The 19,864-nt window shown below is 39.4% G+C and overlaps 4 protein-coding genes across 6 annotated transcripts in view; 3 read left to right on the top strand and 1 right to left on the bottom strand.

Moving 5' to 3' along the window:
* Window positions 1–1,970, bottom strand: part of map3k19 (mitogen-activated protein kinase kinase kinase 19) — a 28,945-nt gene extending 26,975 nt beyond the window's left edge. For both annotated transcript variants that reach the window (XM_066641389.1, XM_066641390.1), the window contains exon 1: window positions 1,857–1,970. The gene's annotated coding sequence lies outside the window, so the exon portion shown is untranslated. The remainder of the gene's footprint in view (window positions 1–1,856) is intronic.
* Window positions 1,971–6,493: 4,523 nt separating this feature from the next.
* LOC136710365 (uncharacterized protein PF3D7_1120000-like) lies at window positions 6,494–16,083 on the top strand. Its single transcript, XM_066685837.1, has 9 exons — window positions 6,494–6,546; window positions 6,624–6,749; window positions 11,922–12,040; window positions 12,201–12,296; window positions 14,502–15,004; window positions 15,113–15,197; window positions 15,288–15,380; window positions 15,509–15,601; window positions 15,730–16,083. Exons 5-9 carry the CDS (start codon window positions 14,621–14,623, stop codon window positions 15,789–15,791), a joined length of 717 nt encoding a protein of 238 aa, XP_066541934.1. The 5' UTR covers window positions 6,494–6,546; window positions 6,624–6,749; window positions 11,922–12,040; window positions 12,201–12,296; window positions 14,502–14,620; the 3' UTR covers window positions 15,792–16,083.
* On the top strand, window positions 6,650–7,331 carry LOC136710995 (uncharacterized). Its single transcript, XM_066686935.1, has 2 exons — window positions 6,650–6,749; window positions 6,958–7,331. The coding sequence occupies exons 1-2, from the start codon at window positions 6,650–6,652 to the stop codon at window positions 7,329–7,331; spliced, it is 474 nt and encodes a 157-aa protein (XP_066543032.1).
* A 2,375-nt stretch (window positions 16,084–18,458) lies between the features above and the next one.
* Window positions 18,459–19,864, top strand: part of kif5c (kinesin family member 5C) — a 47,247-nt gene continuing 45,841 nt past the window's right edge. For both annotated transcript variants that reach the window (XM_066686323.1, XM_066686322.1), the window contains exon 1: window positions 18,459–18,851. In XM_066686323.1, the coding sequence (XP_066542420.1) occupies window positions 18,726–18,851 (126 nt within the window). In that variant the 5' untranslated portion in view covers window positions 18,459–18,725. The remainder of the gene's footprint in view (window positions 18,852–19,864) is intronic.

The following is a 19,864-nucleotide window of genomic DNA, read 5'->3' as shown; positions in this document are numbered from 1 at the left end:
GACATTGTTTTGGGTTCACAGTAAAGGACATTCCTACATCCTGTCATCATCAACCACACTGACTGTTTCTCCCCAAACTTAACAATGGTTTGTAGGGGGCTGTGCATCCGAATGAACAGATTTAGCTCCGTTTTCTTCTGCTTCTTATTTGTGGTACAGATAATTCATTGTAGAGTATCAGTGCTATAGTGACACTGATGTGGTGTGTTAGTTTGTTGTGCTGGTACAAGTGGATCAGACACAGCAGTGCTACTGGATTTTTGAAGCCCTCAGTGTCACTACTGGACTAAGAATTGTCTACCAACCAAAAATGTCCAGTTGGTGGAGTCCTGTGTTCACTGATGATGCGTTAGAGGACGACCAACACAAACTGGGCAGCAACAGATGAGCTACTGTTTCTGATTTTACATCTACAAGGTGGGCCAACGAGGTAGGTGTGTCTAACAGAGTGGACAGTGAGTGGACAGTGATTAAAAACTCGAGCAGTGCTGCTGTGTCTGAGCCACAACACACACTAAGGGTTGTCAGGTTTGTTCGATTAGAACCCAGGTGCGATTGCTCTATTAATGCAGTTTGTTAGACTAAGTGTGAACACTCCCTTTTGAACACTGGAGTGCACCAAACAAGTGTAAACGAATGGCAATGATTGTAGTAAGCTCTACTGTAAAACATTTCATGTTAGTTAAACTTAGAAACTCATGTTCACCTGCTGCCTTAAAAATGTGAGTAAATTCAACTTGCTTCAAAACTTTGTTTTAACTCAAAAGGTCATGTTCTATTAGTTGTTTAACTAATGATCATTAGTTGTTGCTACTTGATACAGTAAGTAAAAACAACTTACTATTTTACAATATCAGTTTCAGAGAACTCACTAAATCTTGTCAAATAAACATTTACTCAAAACATGTAGTATGTTGTAATATATTGATATACTGGAAGGCCGAGAGAGTGAACGCTGGCGCGTGTAGCTGCCGCTGCTCTCCAGTTATTTATTTGCCTGCTGTCTCCTATCTCTACTCTTTCACCATGTGGATTAATGACTTGGCTGTAAGGTTTGTCTTCGCTTGGGCTTTATTGTCCACAGTACTTCATCCATCTGCAACCTTACACCAGTATTCAGCTGCTGAACTTCTCAAGCTGCGGTTCCACCTGCCCCTTGTGCCGCCAGTACTTCACATCCACCCGGACATCGCCCGGCCTCCTCGACACAGATACATCCACCGCGGATCCCGACGGAACTTCCACATTGACGACTCCTTGGCCATAAATACCATCTGGTCTAACCCTGACAGGAAAGTGGACCGTGCTGTCTTAGTCGGGATAGCTAGGTCGGCTAACTTCATTGAATCCACGGACTATTGTGAAGTTAACGTTGGGCTTCTCAACACTCGGTCCCTCACGGGTAAAAGCCTTCTCCTCCGGGACATCCTCCTCAACCGTAGGTTCGACATTCTCTGTCTTACTGAGACATGGCAACAACCAGGGGACTTTTCCCAGCTGAATGAGCTTACTGGTCGAGGAGGTATCGCGATACTTTACCGTGAGCAGTTGAAAGCCACCACACTCATTTTACCTGTTACCACATTTGAAGTAGTAGCCATACAGCTGCATGGTCCAAAACCAACTGTTCTGGCTACTATCTATCGTCCTCCCAAGCCTAATAAGGATTTCATAAATTACTTTTCAGCATTTCTCACATTCCTCTGTTCACATTTTTCCAATATTATTCTGCTTGGTGATTTCAACATACATATGGACAATGTAAACCACACCACTACTAAGGCTTTTACATCTTGCCTGGACAGTTTTGGATTACAACAGCATGTCAACTTCCCAACTCACTCTAAAGGACATACCTTGGACCTGGTCTGCTGTTCTGGTGTAACTCCTCACAACTGTACTGCCAACGAACTCCCTGTCTCTGATCATTCTGTTATTTCATTCAAAATCAATATGGCTTTATCTAAAAATAGACCACCACATACCATTACATTACATCGTAATATCAAAAATGTTAATCTAACTTCACTTTTATCAGGTATTGACAGTCTTCCTAATCTGAGTAATTCAGCCACTACTGATGATTTGGTTCATCTCTATAACATTGGACTTCACTCTCTACTGGACTCACTCACTCCTTTAAAAACCCGGACTGTCTTTTTCACCCATTCAGCTCCTTGGTTCACATCTTACCTACGTCAGCTCAAAGCTACTGGACGCCAGCTGGAGCGCCTCTTCGGGAAAACTGGACTCACAATCCACAAGGATATGTATCATAACCATCTCCTTCTATATAAAGACAACCTTCACACAGCAAAATCCCAATACTTCTCCCAAATAATTAGAGCTGGTGATGGAAACACATGGGCCCTGTTTTCTTTGGTCACCAGCCATTTTATTAAAACTATATGTAAACTTCATAGGTGTACAGTTACAGACTGCAGTCTGGCTGTATCTAGTTTGCCCTTATAGACTCTGTCCAACAATGGTCAGGACCACAACAGAACTACTACTGCAGCCTATTATACTGGTATAAGTGGATCAGACAGCAGTGCTGCTTGAGTTTTAAACCCCTCATTATCATTGCTGGATTGAGAATAGTCCATGTACTAAACATTAAGCCAACAGCGTCCTGTGTCCACTGATGAAGGACAAGAGAACCTGTGAGTTACTGTCTGAGGTGGACCAACAAGATAGGTGTGTCTAAGAGTGGGCAGTGAGTGGACACAGGGTTTAAATCCTCAAGCAGCACTGCTGTGACTGATCCACACTAATAGTGCTGACCAGTTCATGACCTGTCAGCACAAAGTCAGCTGAAATGTCCAAATAAAGTCTTTTGAATTAATACCCCCATTATCTTAATGTGTAAATGTATTATCTTTTTTAGCTGATTTTTTTTTAGCACACCCTGATTATGTCAGTGGTATCCTTGTGGACATTATCGAACACTTGGATATACCTTCTCAGATGTATTGTTTTATACATGCCCGTGGCGCTCTCTGTAGTGCTGTAGTATTCTTCCTTGACCATTTGTTGAGAATGCACAAAACTTTTCCACTTCATGAAATTGAGATGACTAAAGAAATCTATCAAGGGAAAAAAATAAAGATATTTTTAAAGCTGTAGTCAAATTATTAAAAAATTTAACTTCTCTACAAGTGGTAGGAAAATCCAGTTACAACATTACAACAAATGAGAAATTAGACAAATCAGCTAAACATTACACAAGTTATATTAAATGTGAACTAAAGTAAACAAAAAGTGTTTCCCTTACTTTTTTCATAATTTAAAGCTAATCTGTTCATTGTCAAGACTAAAACATTTTCCATAGAAAATCTCCCTCACCTCAGAGTGTCCTGTCTATATCTACTGAGCTCCATGGGAAAATCCTTTGAAGTTGGCAGCATGCAGCAATTATCTGCCCTGTCTCTATCAAATCGTAACTTGCAGTTATATCCTAACATAAAAATAAATCAGACCATTAATATGTGCGTCCTGAGGTGCAGAATAACACCCGAATAATTTCAAAATTTCCAATACATCCCCCATCTCAGAATACATACAGATTAATCGGGATGAATAGATATTTAAGAGAAACGCAATTTGGTTCATCGGCGCCTCACTGTAAATGCAGGCACCACTTAAGGTAATAATATCAATTAAATTAAGCTTTTGAAAGCATATATAATAAAGGATCTCAGCTTGGTATCGGCACGAGTTACTCGTTTTTCCTCAGTTTTTTAATCGTTTAACACTCTTCGGTTCGTTGTCGAAACTAAAACATTAAAATCTTCAGTGAAAAACCTCCCTCACCACACTTTAGAGTATAACTTACCGCCTATCTGTATATCCCTCTGGTGTGCTTAACGTAGGAGAGCTATGCAGCGGAAAAACGAATTCCGACGGCAATGACTGAGCCAATCAACAATTATTTGAGGCTTGGAACAGAAATCCCATGGTAATGTCTGCTATGCGGAACATTTCTCTTTCCACAACGCAAGAACTTAGCAAAAAACCATTATGCTACGTTTTATCAGCACAAATTCACAAATATAAAAATACACATACAGACAGCTAGCTGCCTTCGTGTTTTCAGCGGGAATTCCCCTTACTTCGCGAACTTTCCACACAACTCTCAGCGTAGTAATCTACAGTCTATTAGTCCGGTGTGTCCCTCCGCCACTGGAATCCGATGGTAATGACAGTCAGCAGCAAATTAGCCGCAATTAACAATTATTTGAGGATTGGAAAAACAGAAAAAAAAAACATGGAAACACTAACTAATATGCGGAATTATTCTCCTTTCAACACGCAAGAAAGGGACAACATCATTACTTTATCAGCAAAAAATACTATAAAAATATACATTCTCCTCGCCGTCTTCGTGTTTTCAGCTGGAATTCGCCTTACTTTCCCGAACATTCCACACAACGCTCAGCGGAGTAATCTACAGTCTGCCTCAAATTAGTCCGGTGTGTCCCTCCACCACTGGAATTACACGACTACTGTTTTCTACACTTTCAAAGTTTCGGATTAAAATCTGTGGAAAATCTCCCTGACTTCAGAGTATAACTTGAAACCCACTGTATAATTCTCTGGTGTGCGTAACGTATTCAGAGCAAAAAACGGCGAGCTGTAAAGCGGAAAAACGAACTCCGATGGTAATGACAGTCAGCAGCAATTAACAATTATTCGAGGATTGGACAAACAGAAAAAAACATGGAAATGCTATTTAATATGAGGAATTATTCTCCTTTCAACACGCAAGAAAGGGGCATTAGCTACTTTATCAGCAAAAAATACTACAAAATATATATATTCACCTCCTCGCCGTCGTGTTTTCTGCGGGAATTCACCTTCCTTTCGCGGACATTCCACACAACGCTCAGTGGAGTAATCTGCCTAAAATTAATCCTTAGGTGTGTCGCTCCGCCACTGGAAGTAGTCAACACTGTCCATATTTTATCTGAAATATTATGTAAATATTTAACTGGAATTATGAGGTTTATCCGGTGTGAAAACTGATAAGCATAAAGTTTTAATGGTATTCTACTAATTGTTCTGTAGAGTTAAAAAATGGCGCCAATTGTTTAATAGATCCTCTGCATTGCCCCTCCTCCCACTTTTAATTTATTTTTTCAACGTGTAACTTACAGACATGAGTTAAATGAACATTGACAACGCAGACAAAACTCACGAATAGTCAAAACAATAGATTAAATCTAATTTTAAATTTGGAAAACCTAAAAACTTGAGTTCATTATTAAAGACTTGTAATGACAGGTTAAACTGAAGAGAAATAAGTTCACGTAACATAATGAGGCTATAATGTTTTACAGTGTGGATTATAGTGTGCTGCTAGGCAGCTGCTCAGTTAAAAATAAAGTTGAAAAGATTAGTCGGTTTACCACGACACATCAGATTGGGAGCAGATGATACTCAAGGTTTCAATATGAGTATTGGTCAATCAGGAACTGTGATAATGACTACACTGTAACTCTATTTGTATTTATTCCTATTAAACAGTCCAACTCATGATGGATCTGATGAGCCTGGTTCCTGAGGACCAGAATGTTCTAGACATCCTGGAGAAACGCTTGAATGATCCAAGCAAAGGCATTGGATGTCTGGGTGAGTAGAAGAAACTCTTTGTGTCGTTTGCATTAGGGTAACACTCAGTGTGAATGAGTTCATATTAATATCAAATCAGGTTTAGGTTTTATGGCAGTGTCTCGGATGAGCACATGATAAGGATGAAAAAGAGGTGTATGGACAGCCCTCGCAAATTTAATGCAGATAATTTACTAATAAATAAATAAAAAAGTGGGGAAATCCGGTTCAATACAGACCCACTGACCTCTTCATCCTCTGGTCAGTGTCATATCCATGGGATGTTCTGAAGTTAGTGATCAACTGGGGCTGGTGGATTATATCCATGAGTTGTGAGGTATCATCAGCCTGGATAGTATCTGTTACAATGGCAGCTCAGTAAACTTGGCTGCTGTTGGTCCATTTCAGCAGACTAATTAATTTATTTATTCACGGGATGAATATATCATCACCATTTGATGAAGACCACCCAAAGTGAGGTCATGGATACAACATGGTGCAAATGTAACGCCAAATCCACGAGGGTCAACAAGCACACCAAAATCTGGCCAAAAGTTAACGGACAACCTAATTTTCATCTGAAACAATTTTTTTTTATAAATTTTACACTAGTTGTTGGAAACTTTCTTTGAATATTTGATATCATTCTGCAAATAAAACCTCACTCAAGTCAATTCTGGGCTGGATGATCAGTTTTGGATCACACGCTCCACTGAACACAGTCTCACTGTTATACAGCTCAGTGCTGAAGGGCTTAATAATCTTTAGCCAACATTTGGTTTTGTGCATGATGACATGTCTGTGGCTACAGTGTGTGTATTTACAGTAGCTGAATTAATTCATTTGAAAGTGCTGAACATATTCTGATTCTTTCAGAACGGGACTCGGGAACTGGGCTGAGGCTGGAGAAGACGCTTCCAGATTCCCGATTCCTCAGTGAGTGATGGAAACAGTGGGAATACTTGAGGAATTATAAGTGACTGGAGAACTGACTGTGTTTATTGATGTTAAAGCTGAAATTTGGATAAGGATGTAGGAGATGATGGAGCGTGTGAAGGAGATTAAAAAAGAGGCCGTTCAGCAACGGATGGCACCCTACCTTCAGCAGAGAGATGGAGGACAAGTGGAGAAAGCTGAGGGTGAGTGAGATCAATCAACAACTAACTTGTGGGAGACAAACTGAAAAAAAAAACAGTGAAACACTACTACACTCTTCAGTGGTTGTAAGGTGGTTGCTATGGTGATTTAAATCAGGAGATTGTGGGCTTGAACCCTGAAGAAGAAAATAATCCACACAACAATGTTCACTCTGCAATTATTAATGATCATTTCACCAGTGAACAACAGTGGAGGAGAGTGAAGTACGTAAGAGAAACGAGGAGAAACAGAGAGAGAGGGAAGAACAGAATGAGGGAGTAAAGGAAGAAGAGGAGAGAGAGGGACGAAATAGAGATAAAGAGAAAGGAGGAGGAGGAACAGAAGAAGAACCAGGACGAAACCCAGATGAGGAGAAAGAGGGGGGAAAGAGAGAGCTGGGAAAGACAGAAGACAAGACAGAGACAGAAAGGGATGAACACAATGAGAGAGCAAAAGAAGAAGAGAAAAGGAAGGCAAGAAGAATGAAGAAGATAGCAAGGAGAGAAGAGATATATCGAGTGATAAGAGAAAAGGAGAGAGGAAGAAAAGAAAAAAGAGGAGAGAGAGGGAGGAAAGAGGGATGAGGAAGGAGGAAGAGAAGAGGAGAGATCAGAAGGAAAGACAGATGAGGAGAAAGAAGGGGGAAAGAGAGAGCTGGAAAAGACAGAAGACAAGACAGAAAAAGAAAGGGATGAACAGAATAAGAGTAAAGGAAGAAGAGAAAAGGAAGGCAAGAAAGATGAAGAGAAGAGCAAGGAGAGAAGAGATATATCGAGCGATAAGAGAAAAGGAGAACAGGAGAGAGGTGTAGGAAAAACAGAAGAGGAGTTGGTGGGAAGGAGAGATGAAGGCAAACCAAGTAAAGAGCTTTTCTCTCTACTTGGTTTGGAGAAAGAAAGTAGAGAACAATCTAACTACAGATATCCCCCCACCCCACACAGACACACAAAATAAGAATCAAAATCAATAAAGAAAATAATAAATAATAATCCTCCAGTTGTTGCCTTTATCTCACACTTGGCACTGGGCTTGGAGACCTAATGCTCATGTGCAGCTGCTCCAGAGCTTTCCGCTTCATCTCATGCTGCTGCTTCTTATTTGTGGTTCAGATAATTCATTGTAGAGTATCAGTGCTATAGTGACACTGATGTGGTGTGTTTGTTTGTTGTGCTGGTACAAGTGGATCAGACACAGCAGTGCTGCTGGATTTTTGAAGCCCTCAGTGTCACTGCTGGACTAGGAATTGTCTACCAACCAAAAATGTCCAGTTGGTGTCCAGTGTCCAGTTGGTGGAGTCCTGTGTTCACTGATGATGGGTTAGAGGACGACCAACACAAACTGGGCAGCAACAGATGAGCTACTGTTTCTGATTTTACATCTACAAGGTGGGCCAACGAGGTAGGTGTGTCTAACAGAGCGGACAGTGAGTGGACAATGATTAAAAACTCGAGCAGCGCTGCTGTGTCTGAGCCACAACACACACTAAGGGTTGTCAGGTTTGTTCGATTAGAACCCAGGTGCGATTGCTCTATTAATGCAGTTTGTTAGACTAAGTGTGAACACTCCCTTTTGAACACTGGAGTGCACCAAACAAGTGTAAACGAATGGCAATTATTATACAACCCTATAATGATCCAGATTGTATAAGAACAGCACAATACTGAATATTTTCTATATTCAGCATGTAGAATCTAGGGTTTTCTATGCACTACCTTGTTTACTGTCACTGTGTTAAAGATGCATGAGTATTCTGTCACCAATGCGTGCTCTCTCTACGCATCTATGACATATAGCTAACACACAGAATCCAGAGAAAGTTGAACACAGGGATGTTATTAAAGTGCTTTACTGAGTCCTTTTCTCTTCTTTATGATTTATTTGTTCATTCCTGTAAACTGAAAGGAGAACAAATATACATTGCTTTGATTACAGACTACTCTCAACATAAAGTACGTACTAATTTCAGCTGGTTACAGATAGCTTGCATTTAGTTTAATGAACCGCATTTAGCTTATCTTAGCATTTTAGCTTTACTACATGAACAACTGTTCCTTATATTTGCTCCAAATAATATATACAACATATGTATTTACTTATTACAGAAACTATGAAATAATTAACTTACAAGCACAGGCTTTCCAAGGCACAACAAAAGGAAATGTTGAAGAAGCTCTCTGTCTAACCGCATGGAGAGATTTCTGACTACTGCAGTAGAGGTGTGCAGATCGATCCAAATATCGATACCAACGCTGGTATTGGTATTGATCAATACTCGTGGAAAAAGATCGATACTCAAGCTTTTTTGCTCTCCCGCTAAAGTGTGTGGGTGTATGTCGTTACTTTTGTGCACTCGCGCGCGGATATGTAGAGCGAGCAAGAACCTATACATCTTGCTCTCCTGTCCTACGCGCAATGTCTCTGACCCGCGCGCTCGCTCCACACTTACAGCCATTACAATGTGCCTCAGTTTCAGCCAATCAGAAACGTCAAATGACAAAGGTAATTTCTGATTGGATGGCTTGACCGCCAAATGGGAAGGACATACAGGCCGGAGACCAGTTAATAACTTTATAAAGGGAGCTTAATACTGCAGTTCAAAGACTGTTCATGTAGAGAGAGGAAGGCAGGTTTAAATCAACCCACCTGAGCAACCCTCCTGAGTTTTAACACACACACACACAATAAATAAATAAAAATAATAACTTCATTGCAGCATTAAGCTTCCTTTAGGAAGTTATATAGATTTAAGCATTACACAATCAACTAGCCCTGTTGATAACTACCTATCTAAATAGCATTTACAGTACTTTCTATTACTAATAAAGTAGTTTCTACAGTAGTTGCAGTACCATTTACTGTCATTGTTAGCACTAATTGTAACACTGTTGTAACAATGTAAACACTATGTACATTGTTTTTAGCACATCAGCTACATTGCTGACTCAATTAATCAAGGTAAATACAAGGCCAAAAACAACAGATAAAAACTCTACAATGTTGCCAATTCAATGCTGCAATACTGGCCTTGTATTTACTTGGTATCGGATTGATACCAAAACTCCTGGTTTCGCCCACCTCTATACTGCAGACTTTTCCTGGTTAGCTATTAACCTAAGAGTCACATGGTCTAAATTAACCAATAAGAAAATAGTAAGAGTTAAGTTATTTTACAACAAACCACCACAATGTGACATTAGTAGACAAATGGAAGGATACAATATATGTGCCATGTAGTGATGGGAATTTCGGCTCTTTTTGGGGAGCCGGCTTTTTGGCTCGGCTCTTCATAAAGAGCCGGCTCTTTCGGCTCCTAAATGGCTCTTTGTTTTACCACTTATTTCCACTGGTACAGAACAATATTACCTACATTTTACATGACTATATGGACAAAATATTATTGTTCAATATTAAAAATAATAAATAGTGTTGAAATGGCCAATTGTTTTATGGCTGTCTTGTAATAACTCACTGATTGCACTCACACATTGTATAAATAACTGGATTTTTACTTAAACACCTTAATAAAAATCACTTGTAAACTCTGAAATATAGCCAATGGAACACAAAACGCAGGTATCACAAGATAGCTTATTAAATTAAATAATCAGCCATTTCTGGGAAATCCATTTCTTCAACTATTTTTTGGAAGGCAGATTGGCATTCCGGAAAACCAAGTGTCTCAGTTTGGAGGGTTGGAGCTTGCTTGTTGTTCTCTGATTGGTTGAATGACAAGCCTTAGAAAAAAATGGCTCGGTCTTAGACGGGAACCGGCTCTCATCGTTCACTTACAAGAGCCGGCTCTTTGGACCGGTTCGTTCGCGACCGACACATCACTAGTGCCATGACATTCCCCGCCTGGTATCAACTAGAAACCACTATTTACCTTCTTCCAACATAGCGAATGTCCACAGGAAATCCTTAGTCTTTAGTAAACATTAAAAGCACTGTTTCTGAAACAGGTCTAAAAAATAACCTTGAAAATGTCTTGAAACTCTGAGTTCTACCTTGCATGAGGCTTATTTTGCCAATGAATGCATTGTGTTTTCCTTCTTGACACACAGAAGGCAGAGAGATAGTCCTGCATAAGGTGTACTGTACAGCTGTGTATTGATATATGCATCTGCACTTTAATTGGCTTGTTTAAATTTAAAATGCCCAAGACTGTCAGTTTGGCCATTTTTAAATATGTAATATCTTTCAGACAAGAAACCACCCATGTCTATAGAGCTTTGACTTTTGTTCTATTATTATAATGTTTTACTATGGCATACTAACTGTTACACCCCTACTATTGGGCTTCAGGGTCTAGGGTGGTAGTAGTAAGGGAAACGTAACAATATGTGCAAGTGGAAAAGAGAAGCCAGCCAAAAGCCAGAAACCAAGTTGTTCATGGACTACAAACATTACTTTAATACAAAAGGTCATAAAACAATAACACATGACAGGTAAACAAACCAAAGGAGGGAGGAACATGGACAGTACCAAAGAAATGAAAATAACAAAACAAGACTAACACCTAAGCTGGTACCTGCCCTCTACTCTGGTGTATCTATACAATACAGAAACTACGTGTGCACCATGTAAGTGCGTGCGCATCTAGTTTGTTCTCACCTTCCTAGGAAGACAGAAACAAACGGACAACCTGACAGGACTAAGACACGGGTTCAAACACAACAATATCAATACCCCAAGGCAAAACAAAACAACATAAAGTAGACATCATTAAATAAAGTATTATGACATTATTCTTATTTATTACCTGTATTGTACACACATTCCATTAGGACAGACTTAGTGGATTTTAAATCTTAGTAGTTTTGTGTATTTGTGTCTTGAAATGTAGTATTAATAAATGATAAAAATTATTGTAATATAAATTATATTAATGCTGGGAAAAGAAGTCGGACCAATCCTGAAAATGAACCATCACACTCAAACATAAAGAGACCAAAGCGTGCAGAAGTCAACTTCTTACCAAACGTTCGACAGGGACACAACCAAGTAACCCTTGAAACCCTCAGATCATTGTCACCACCAGCCCATCAGTTAAACAATTCCTTCCTGGCCTGCCCTGTGTATGGAGGCTGAGGTATTTATTTTGTCCAGTGATATATACACTGTAAAATATATGTTTATATATATATATCTCATTGGAATGTTTTTGTCAACTAAAGGTGTATTCAGAGTTTCAGAGGATCACAAACCAAAACTTGCCCAACAAGTTCTATGCACAACTAGATCACCACACACCTCGTTTGATGACCATGTTCTGGCAAAAAGCTTCCAAGACAGGGTGAGTTTCAGATGCTCTTGGTGACATTTTGAAGGTGCATGATGAACAGGTTAGGAGTTTTTTGTTTATGGGGGAATTTTGTGTGATATACAGGAACACTGTTTAACAAGTGTGTTTAACTGACCTGATAAGTGTATCATGGTTTTTCATTATTTGTTAGGAATTACATGATGTCCACACAAGGTGAACTACAGTTCTTCGTGCTCTGCCGGTCTTGCTGCGTGAGGACGTCTTAGGTTTTTACAAGACATCCACAGTAAGTCTTATACTTGTACTGTCACATTCATTCCAGATGAACTGTGCTATGTTTAACTAAATACAGCATAAAAAGTGAACTTCTTATTCATCAGCTTCTTGTTAGACTTTTTCCATTTCTCCTTAAATAGTCCAATATTTACATTTAGTAAATGGTGCAATCACTGTCAAAACAGGTTTTTTTACTCTTTGTTTCAAATGCTTCACCACATATAATTAAACAGGGCTAGTTATGCTCTCTGTAATAAAACGTGTTTATTATTAAATGTATTATGTAAACATAATTTCATACACAATGTTTCTGTTACAATTTACAAGATGTCAGAAAAAAGTGACAACATATGAAAAATCTGTACTCCATGAAATGTATTTATTTGCCATATTTCCTAGCATTAAGTGCAATTTAGAAGGTAAATAATAACTGTAAAATGTTATTATTGGTAAACTGTAAAATTTCCATTGTCCTGGAGAGTGATTTGGTAACCCACTTCTGCAGGCTTGCAGATGCTTTTCTGGTATTGTTTGGCCAAATTTATGCTCTTCATCTCAGTTATTCCAAGGGACTGACCAGCACTTTTGAATTTGTTCAAAAATTTTTACTTGGACTGGAGGATGAGAAACTGTCACCTAGGTTACAGACCATGAAGAATGATCTGATGGTCTATGCACTTAGAAGGTGTAAATGTAGGAGAATGTTTGGAAAACTATCTATGTGGCTCAGAATACCTGCTCTTTAGTTCATAAATAAATTTCAGTTTGAACCTATGTTTTGTGTATGTTGTCAGGAACACTGAGTCAGACTGACGGAGGCGGACACACACGCTAATAACGCAGACTTTTATTTACAAGAAAATAACAAAACAAACACAAATGAACTTGAGGGCAAACACGAAGTGAGGAAAGAACATGACTAGGAATGAGAACATGAAACAACATGAATAGAGCTAGGAATTCTAACAAAATGACATGAGTAGGAGACAAAATGAATGACCGATACAAGCAAGTGACACCAGGGAACTTAAATACACGAACAGACGAGACACACCTGAAACAGATAACGAGGATGACGGACAAGGAGGCGGAACAAAGGCGGAGACAAGGACAATACCAAACAGAGCCATATGCTTAGAGAGCACATGGCGGGGAAAACAGACCAGACAGCACGAGGGCGTGACAGATGCCCCCTCCTGAACACGCACCTCCCAGGGTATGTAACCTAGACCCCCCAGGAGCTGGCACAGGAGGGAGCACGGAAAACAAGACAGGAAACCAACTGGAGACAGGACTCAGGACAAGACAGGAACAGACACAGGAAATGAGGCTGGAGACATATAACTAGAAACAAGAGACTAGACTCTGGACAGAACAGAAGACGGACAAAGGGGAGAAACAGGTGAAGAATCTAGAAACGGAGACAAGAAAGAATTATAGACGTCCTAGACAAAGGCGGAGACAAGGACAATACCAAACAGAGCCATATGCTTAGAGAGCACATGGCGGGAAAAACAGACCAGACAGGACGAGGGCGTGACATATGTCAATATTTTGAGTTAGTAGAACTGTAGAACTGTAGGCAATCTGTTAAAACAAATTATTTAAGTACTCACGGGTGTAATTTTGAGTATTAAAAGTGTTTTTATTGTGAGTATTTTAAATATTTAATTACATAACCATTCATTTAAAGTTAGTTGAAATTGTATATAATAAGTTAAGTCAACATTCAAAATATAATTAAATTACTTCAAATAAATTAATTATTAGTAGTTAATTCTTTTACGTAATAGAAATGAATATTTTTGAGTTGTTTCAAGCTTTAATTGAAGTAGAAGTGACTTAAAGTTAATGTGTGTACGTAACTCAAACAACAAAATTAAACATACTTCTGACTTTTAAGTTTATGAACTTAAAAATATTAAGACAACTGATAGCCTTAATTTTTTTAAGTTCTGCTAACTTATTCGGGTTTACAGTGTTTTTGGACTGTGGGAGGAAACCCACACAGACTCGGGGAGAACACACCAAACTCCTCACAGACAGTCAACTGTTAGAACACTGCAACAATAACCACGTGCCAGAAAAGCCAATCGTCACGGCAACATGTAAACAACATGCTATGACATCAACAAAATTCCGAAGATTTGGCTATTCGCTGCTTACCACTTACAGTGACCAGCTGCAAAAATGTTGCTCTGCTGTTTTCGAACAGAAATCGAGGACGACGAGTCCAACCACGAGCCCCACCTTAAAACAAAGAGCTCTAAGAAGGAGAAGAGGAAGAATAAAAAGAGGTGGTGGTGGAGAAATGTAGAGGAGAGGGACAAGAGGATGGAGGAGGTGGAAGTGAAGGAGGTGAAGATGGAGGAGGAGCATGAAGCGAGAGCTAAGGAGAAATACACAATGGAGGAGGAGAAAGTGTTGGAGGAGGAGGATAAGGTGGAGCTCATAGTGAAGGAGTTAGACAAGTTTATGAACGAGATCAAGCGTCTAAGGATGAAGGTCAGAGAGAAGGAGGTGGAGAAAGTGATGGAGGAGAAGGAGGAGGACATATTAGAGGAGGTGAAGTTGGTGGAAGAAAAGATGGAGGAGGAACAGGAGGCCTTCAGAGAGGAAGAGAAGGAGGAGGAGTCTAAATTGGAGGAGGAGGAGGTGGTGGAGGTTATAAGAGAAGAGAAGGAGGAGCAGATGTTGCTGAAGGTGGAGGAGGAGCAGGTGAGATTTTCTTTATTGTTACATTAGCTGAATTTAATTAAAATGTGCTAATATCATTGCCCTCATTCCACAACCATCCACTGCAAACTTTGTTTAACTTTGTCTAAGGAGGAGGACAAGGTGGTGGAGGAAAAGGTGGAGGAGGAGAAAGTGAAGGAGGTGATGGAGGAGGTCACACTCACACAACAGAATGGTATGTTATTACATTGTAATTACTATTTCATTACTCACAGTAGATGAAAAGCTCCTGGTTGTTGAACCCTCTGCTCTTGTTGTGTTGTAGCTCCATCTCAGCCTCCGGCCCACCCTCTGTCCTCACACCTCCAGAGTCACCAGCAGGTGACCGTCCACCAAGCTGCCCGCAGAAACACAAGTGGTGAGTCCTTCAGCGTCTTGAGACCCAGGTTTTAACACAGCTACTAAACCGAGGATGCAGAATTCACAAATTGGACACAGTGGTGTCGGACATGAAGAGTGTGTTCATGTGGGGTTTTCTTCTCCTAGGCCTTCTGGTGACCACATGTATGGTCAGGGTTAGGTGGCGCTTGACTCTCGATCGAGAACGAAGGCAGACCAGGAGGCTCACCGATAGGAACGGTATGTCATGAACACACAGGGATGTTTCTTCATTCTTATAAAAATTTCATGTGATCAAAGTGAACTGACCGCTGCTTGTGTTTGTGGTCAGTGTGTCATTTTTACTCTGCTGCTGTTTTATTGTTTAGTTGTGATCCAGGCTCTGACATTCACAGCCTCCTCCTCCATGATGACCACCACTTTCTACTGAAGGAAGAAGTACAGCGCTGATGTACAGAGACATGGACATCAACATCAGCCTCAAAGAAAAAAAAAAAAAAGAACAAAAAAAAAAACATTTCCCTGACCCTTTACCCTTCATTCCCTAATTTTGAATCTGTAAATATTGATTTTATTGATTTAATTGTAGTTATTGATTAATTTGTAGCTTATACAAAAAAAAGAAAAGCCCTTTCCCTGACCCTTTGCCCTTCATTCCCTAGTTTTGCATCTGTAAATGTTGATTTCATTGATGTTATAGATGTAATCGATTAAATTCTGTAATCTGTAAATATTGATTTCAATGATGTTAATTATCGTATTGTTGTTATTGATTATTGTGTTATTAATAAATGCTGTAATCCACTAAAACCTCGTAGTTTTCATGTTTTATTTGTAATGAAGCAGTGCTCAGAACTTTCACTGCTTTTCTTCTTCCATTGATCTGCCTCTTCTGTTCAAGTCATTCTTCATGACTCTTGATTTCTGCCATAATTTTAAATTTTTTTTTAAAGTAGACGTTGTAAATGACACGCTAAAATATTTAGATCTCTAAAAATCTATGCTGTGTTTTATTTAAACTAGTTTTAAGACAGTCCACCACACAAGACCATACAACCAGCCAGAGTCAAACAATGGCCTACCAAAAAAAGTGAGCCCGAAATGACAGTCCAATCTACATACGTGAATAAGGGAAAGAGAGAAGAAGAAAGAACCAGGAAAGAAAACAAGATAACAAACACATGCATTGTTACATGTAACACTAACATTCATTCATTCATTGTCTATAACCGCTTATTCAGTTCAGGATTCTGGTGGATCTGGAGTCTACTCAGAATCCCTGGGAGCATGGCGGGAACACACCCTGGGGTGAGTTTCCCTTACAACGACGGAGCCTAGCATTGAACTAACATAGTACAATGCATTGTTCAACTAACTATCATCTGAAGTCCGACCGTTTCCCAAACTGTTGTACTTTGTTAGTACCACAGTAGTTTGAACCATGTTGGTTTAAACCACCGTAGTCCGGACTACATTGGTTCTAGATGTGCTTGGACTGACTTTCACAGTGGGAAACTTGCAAAAACTCACACTTTTTGTAAAATTATGCAAAAATATGAGAGTTGTGACCAAAAGTATTCATACTGTAATCATATATAATCAGCAGAAAATGAATAACATTACCTGAACTAAAAATAAATAATAGTAATAATATGCAAATATTATTTTGTAAAAAAATACTAATATTTCAGTAGGGCGGCACGGTGGTGCAGCAGGTAGTGTCGCAGTCACACAGCTCCAGGGACCTGGAGGTTGTGGGTTCAAGTCCCGCTCTGGGTGAGTGTCTGTGAGGAGTTGGTGTGTTCTCCCCATGGTGTGGTTTCCTCCGGGTGCTCCGGTTTCCTCCCACAGTCCAATAACACACGTTGGTAGGTGGATTGGTGACTCAAAATTGTCCGTAGGTGTGAGTGAATGTGTGTGTGTTGCCCTGTGAAGGACTGGCGCCCCCTCCAGGGTGTATTCCTGCCTTGCGCCCAATAATTCCAGGTAGGCTCCGGACCCACCATGACCCTGAATTGGATAAGCGGTTTCAGATAATGAATGAATGAATGAATCAATTCCCCACACTGTGTTATGGTATTGTTTTCCAGAAATACTTTCTTATCTTATTTCTTGAAATAATAATGACATTACAAGTTTAAGTTATATGTGGGGGATATAATAATTTAAATGTAGTAGTTCAAGGTGGATTTGAATATTATTTTATCTATTTAATTCTTTTATATGAAGGAATGTCAAAAACAATTAAACAAATACAGATTTATTAATTCATTCATCGCTCTTTGGACAGAATACATCTATTTTCCTACCCACCTCTTCACCTGAGGAGTTAAGGGCCACATGTAAGCCTGATTTACAGGCCTTTTTTAAGTAGGGTATAGGTAGATTGGATTAGATACAGAAAGGATCAATCAGAGTCTATAAAAGTGAAAAAAGTTACTCATTACACAACAGTAATACAAATAAAGACCAATATTAATTACTCTCTGTTGGGTGGGGGACACTGGGGATCTGAGGAGCTGAACGTTGATTTGTTTCACTGTGTACTGTACACCACTTTATATGGTTGAAAGGACAATAAAAAACACTTTAACTTGAACTGAACTGGTCTTTAATACACTGGCTAAAATATATCAGTGTTGTATGTATTCTCAAATAACATATTTTGTGTTGTCTTTATTTGATGTAAAAAAAAAAAAAACAGCGAGCATGTTATATTTTCGTAGGCTTGTCCACTCTTATTGCTTTCACCTACAAACTGCACCGTTGGTAAACCTCCGAATGGCGGCGCTGTTGCATAGTAGAGTGCAAAGCATCAACATAAGCTACACAATTCAGGTGGGAGATGTGGGGTTTTATTTTTTCATTTTTTTGCCCCCACCTGTTTTCAGGACAGAACGTCTGTGCTGTGTTGGGATTGGCTAATATACAAGGGCCTCTGCATAATTTTTGCCAATCATAAATGAATATTTGAAAACACATTAGCCAATCACAGCGCAGAAGGGGCGGGATGTTCCTAAAAAGGTGTGTAAAAAGAAAAGAAATGCACCGCATTTGGCGCTGGTGATGCTACTGAACGGACGGTGCAGCTGCTGCAGTCAGTGCTTCTAAAGCCAGAGGGGCAGTTTAGAAGTATTCTTTTGCTTTAAACAGTGTGGTAATAGCTGCTGTTTTTAAACACACACGTCTTTAAAACCGTCTCTGTTTAAGTAGAAAGGATTTAAAATTGATTTGAGGAAGAATTGACACCAAACCACAACAGCGACAAGCGGCCAATGGAGATCCGTGGCTGATCATCTTCACGTCGGTCAAGTTTCTCAACTTTTGCCGGGTATAAACAGTGTTTTGTCGGTGTAATTCAGCCATGGTGGACGCGGCTGAGTGCGGGGTGAAGGTGATGTGCCGATTCAGGCCCCTGAACCAGTCTGAAATCAACAGAGGAGACAAATTTATCCCTAAATTTAAAGGAGAAGACACGGTGGTTGTCGCGGTGAGTGAACGGTTTCTCTCTTCATTGTCAGCAGTTGAGGGTGAGCCAACGGTAGACACGTATCTACTGACATAAATTATGTCTTGTTTTGGAGTCCGTTTCGGGCAAAATAAGCTTTATTGCCTCTCGGGAATTTAACAATTACTAATAATAATGCTAATACAAAAATAATAATACTGATAATTACAGCTATCATTTGTTTAAAGTCTATAAAGGCTTTTGTCATTGATTAAACGTGTTGAATGGGTTCATAACCCCCTCAGGTGAACTTTAAATGACCTACAACCATCAGCTTTTTTTGGGGGGTTCTAGTTTGTAGACTGTATCATGGGGCCAGGATTTTTATTCACATTAACTGGAAAAAGGTTTTCTAGAGCAACCAGATAAAAGTAACAATATGTCACCGGTCTGTGGTCTGTGTTATGACCACTAAATGTTGTTTTTCTGTCGGAGGGATTTTATTTATTGGCAGAGCCATTCATTAATGTACATACTTTGGGGTGAAGCAGTGTCTTGCCATTCACACAACAGCCTGAGATTTTTTTCTGTAGGACTTCATCAGCAGGAATATCATCACTCACGTCTAGGCACATTATGAAAACACCTACAGACCGCTGATTAACCTAGAGAATAATAAACTAAGTATAATCAGTAAAGGTCGTTATGAAATGAATACTGAGATATAGGGATGGATGTATATGCTTGTCGTTTTTAAGCATTGATGGCATTGACATAACATGTTGACAGTTATCATAATAACCCTTAGATGAATAATGATTGATCCACTATCAACAGATTTATATTGATTTTCCATTTATTTATTTTATTACGCTGAGATTATTCCCTCAACATTGACCTTTTCATAACAATAGATTTAAGGCATTGTTGCATTTAAAATTTATTGCTCATTTTTATTGCTCATTTTTATTGCTCGTTGTTTGTTTTTGTTTTTGTTCTATATTTCACAAGGTGTGGGCTTTATAAAATCACCTTGTGGCTTTAAATGTTGTCTT

The sequence above is a fragment of the Hoplias malabaricus genome, chromosome 12, assembly GCF_029633855.1.
Source record: "Hoplias malabaricus isolate fHopMal1 chromosome 12, fHopMal1.hap1, whole genome shotgun sequence".
Lineage (NCBI taxonomy): Eukaryota > Metazoa > Chordata > Actinopteri > Characiformes > Erythrinidae > Hoplias > Hoplias malabaricus.
Note: the sequence above shows the minus strand (reverse complement) of the source record. Positions and strands in the feature narration are given on the sequence as shown.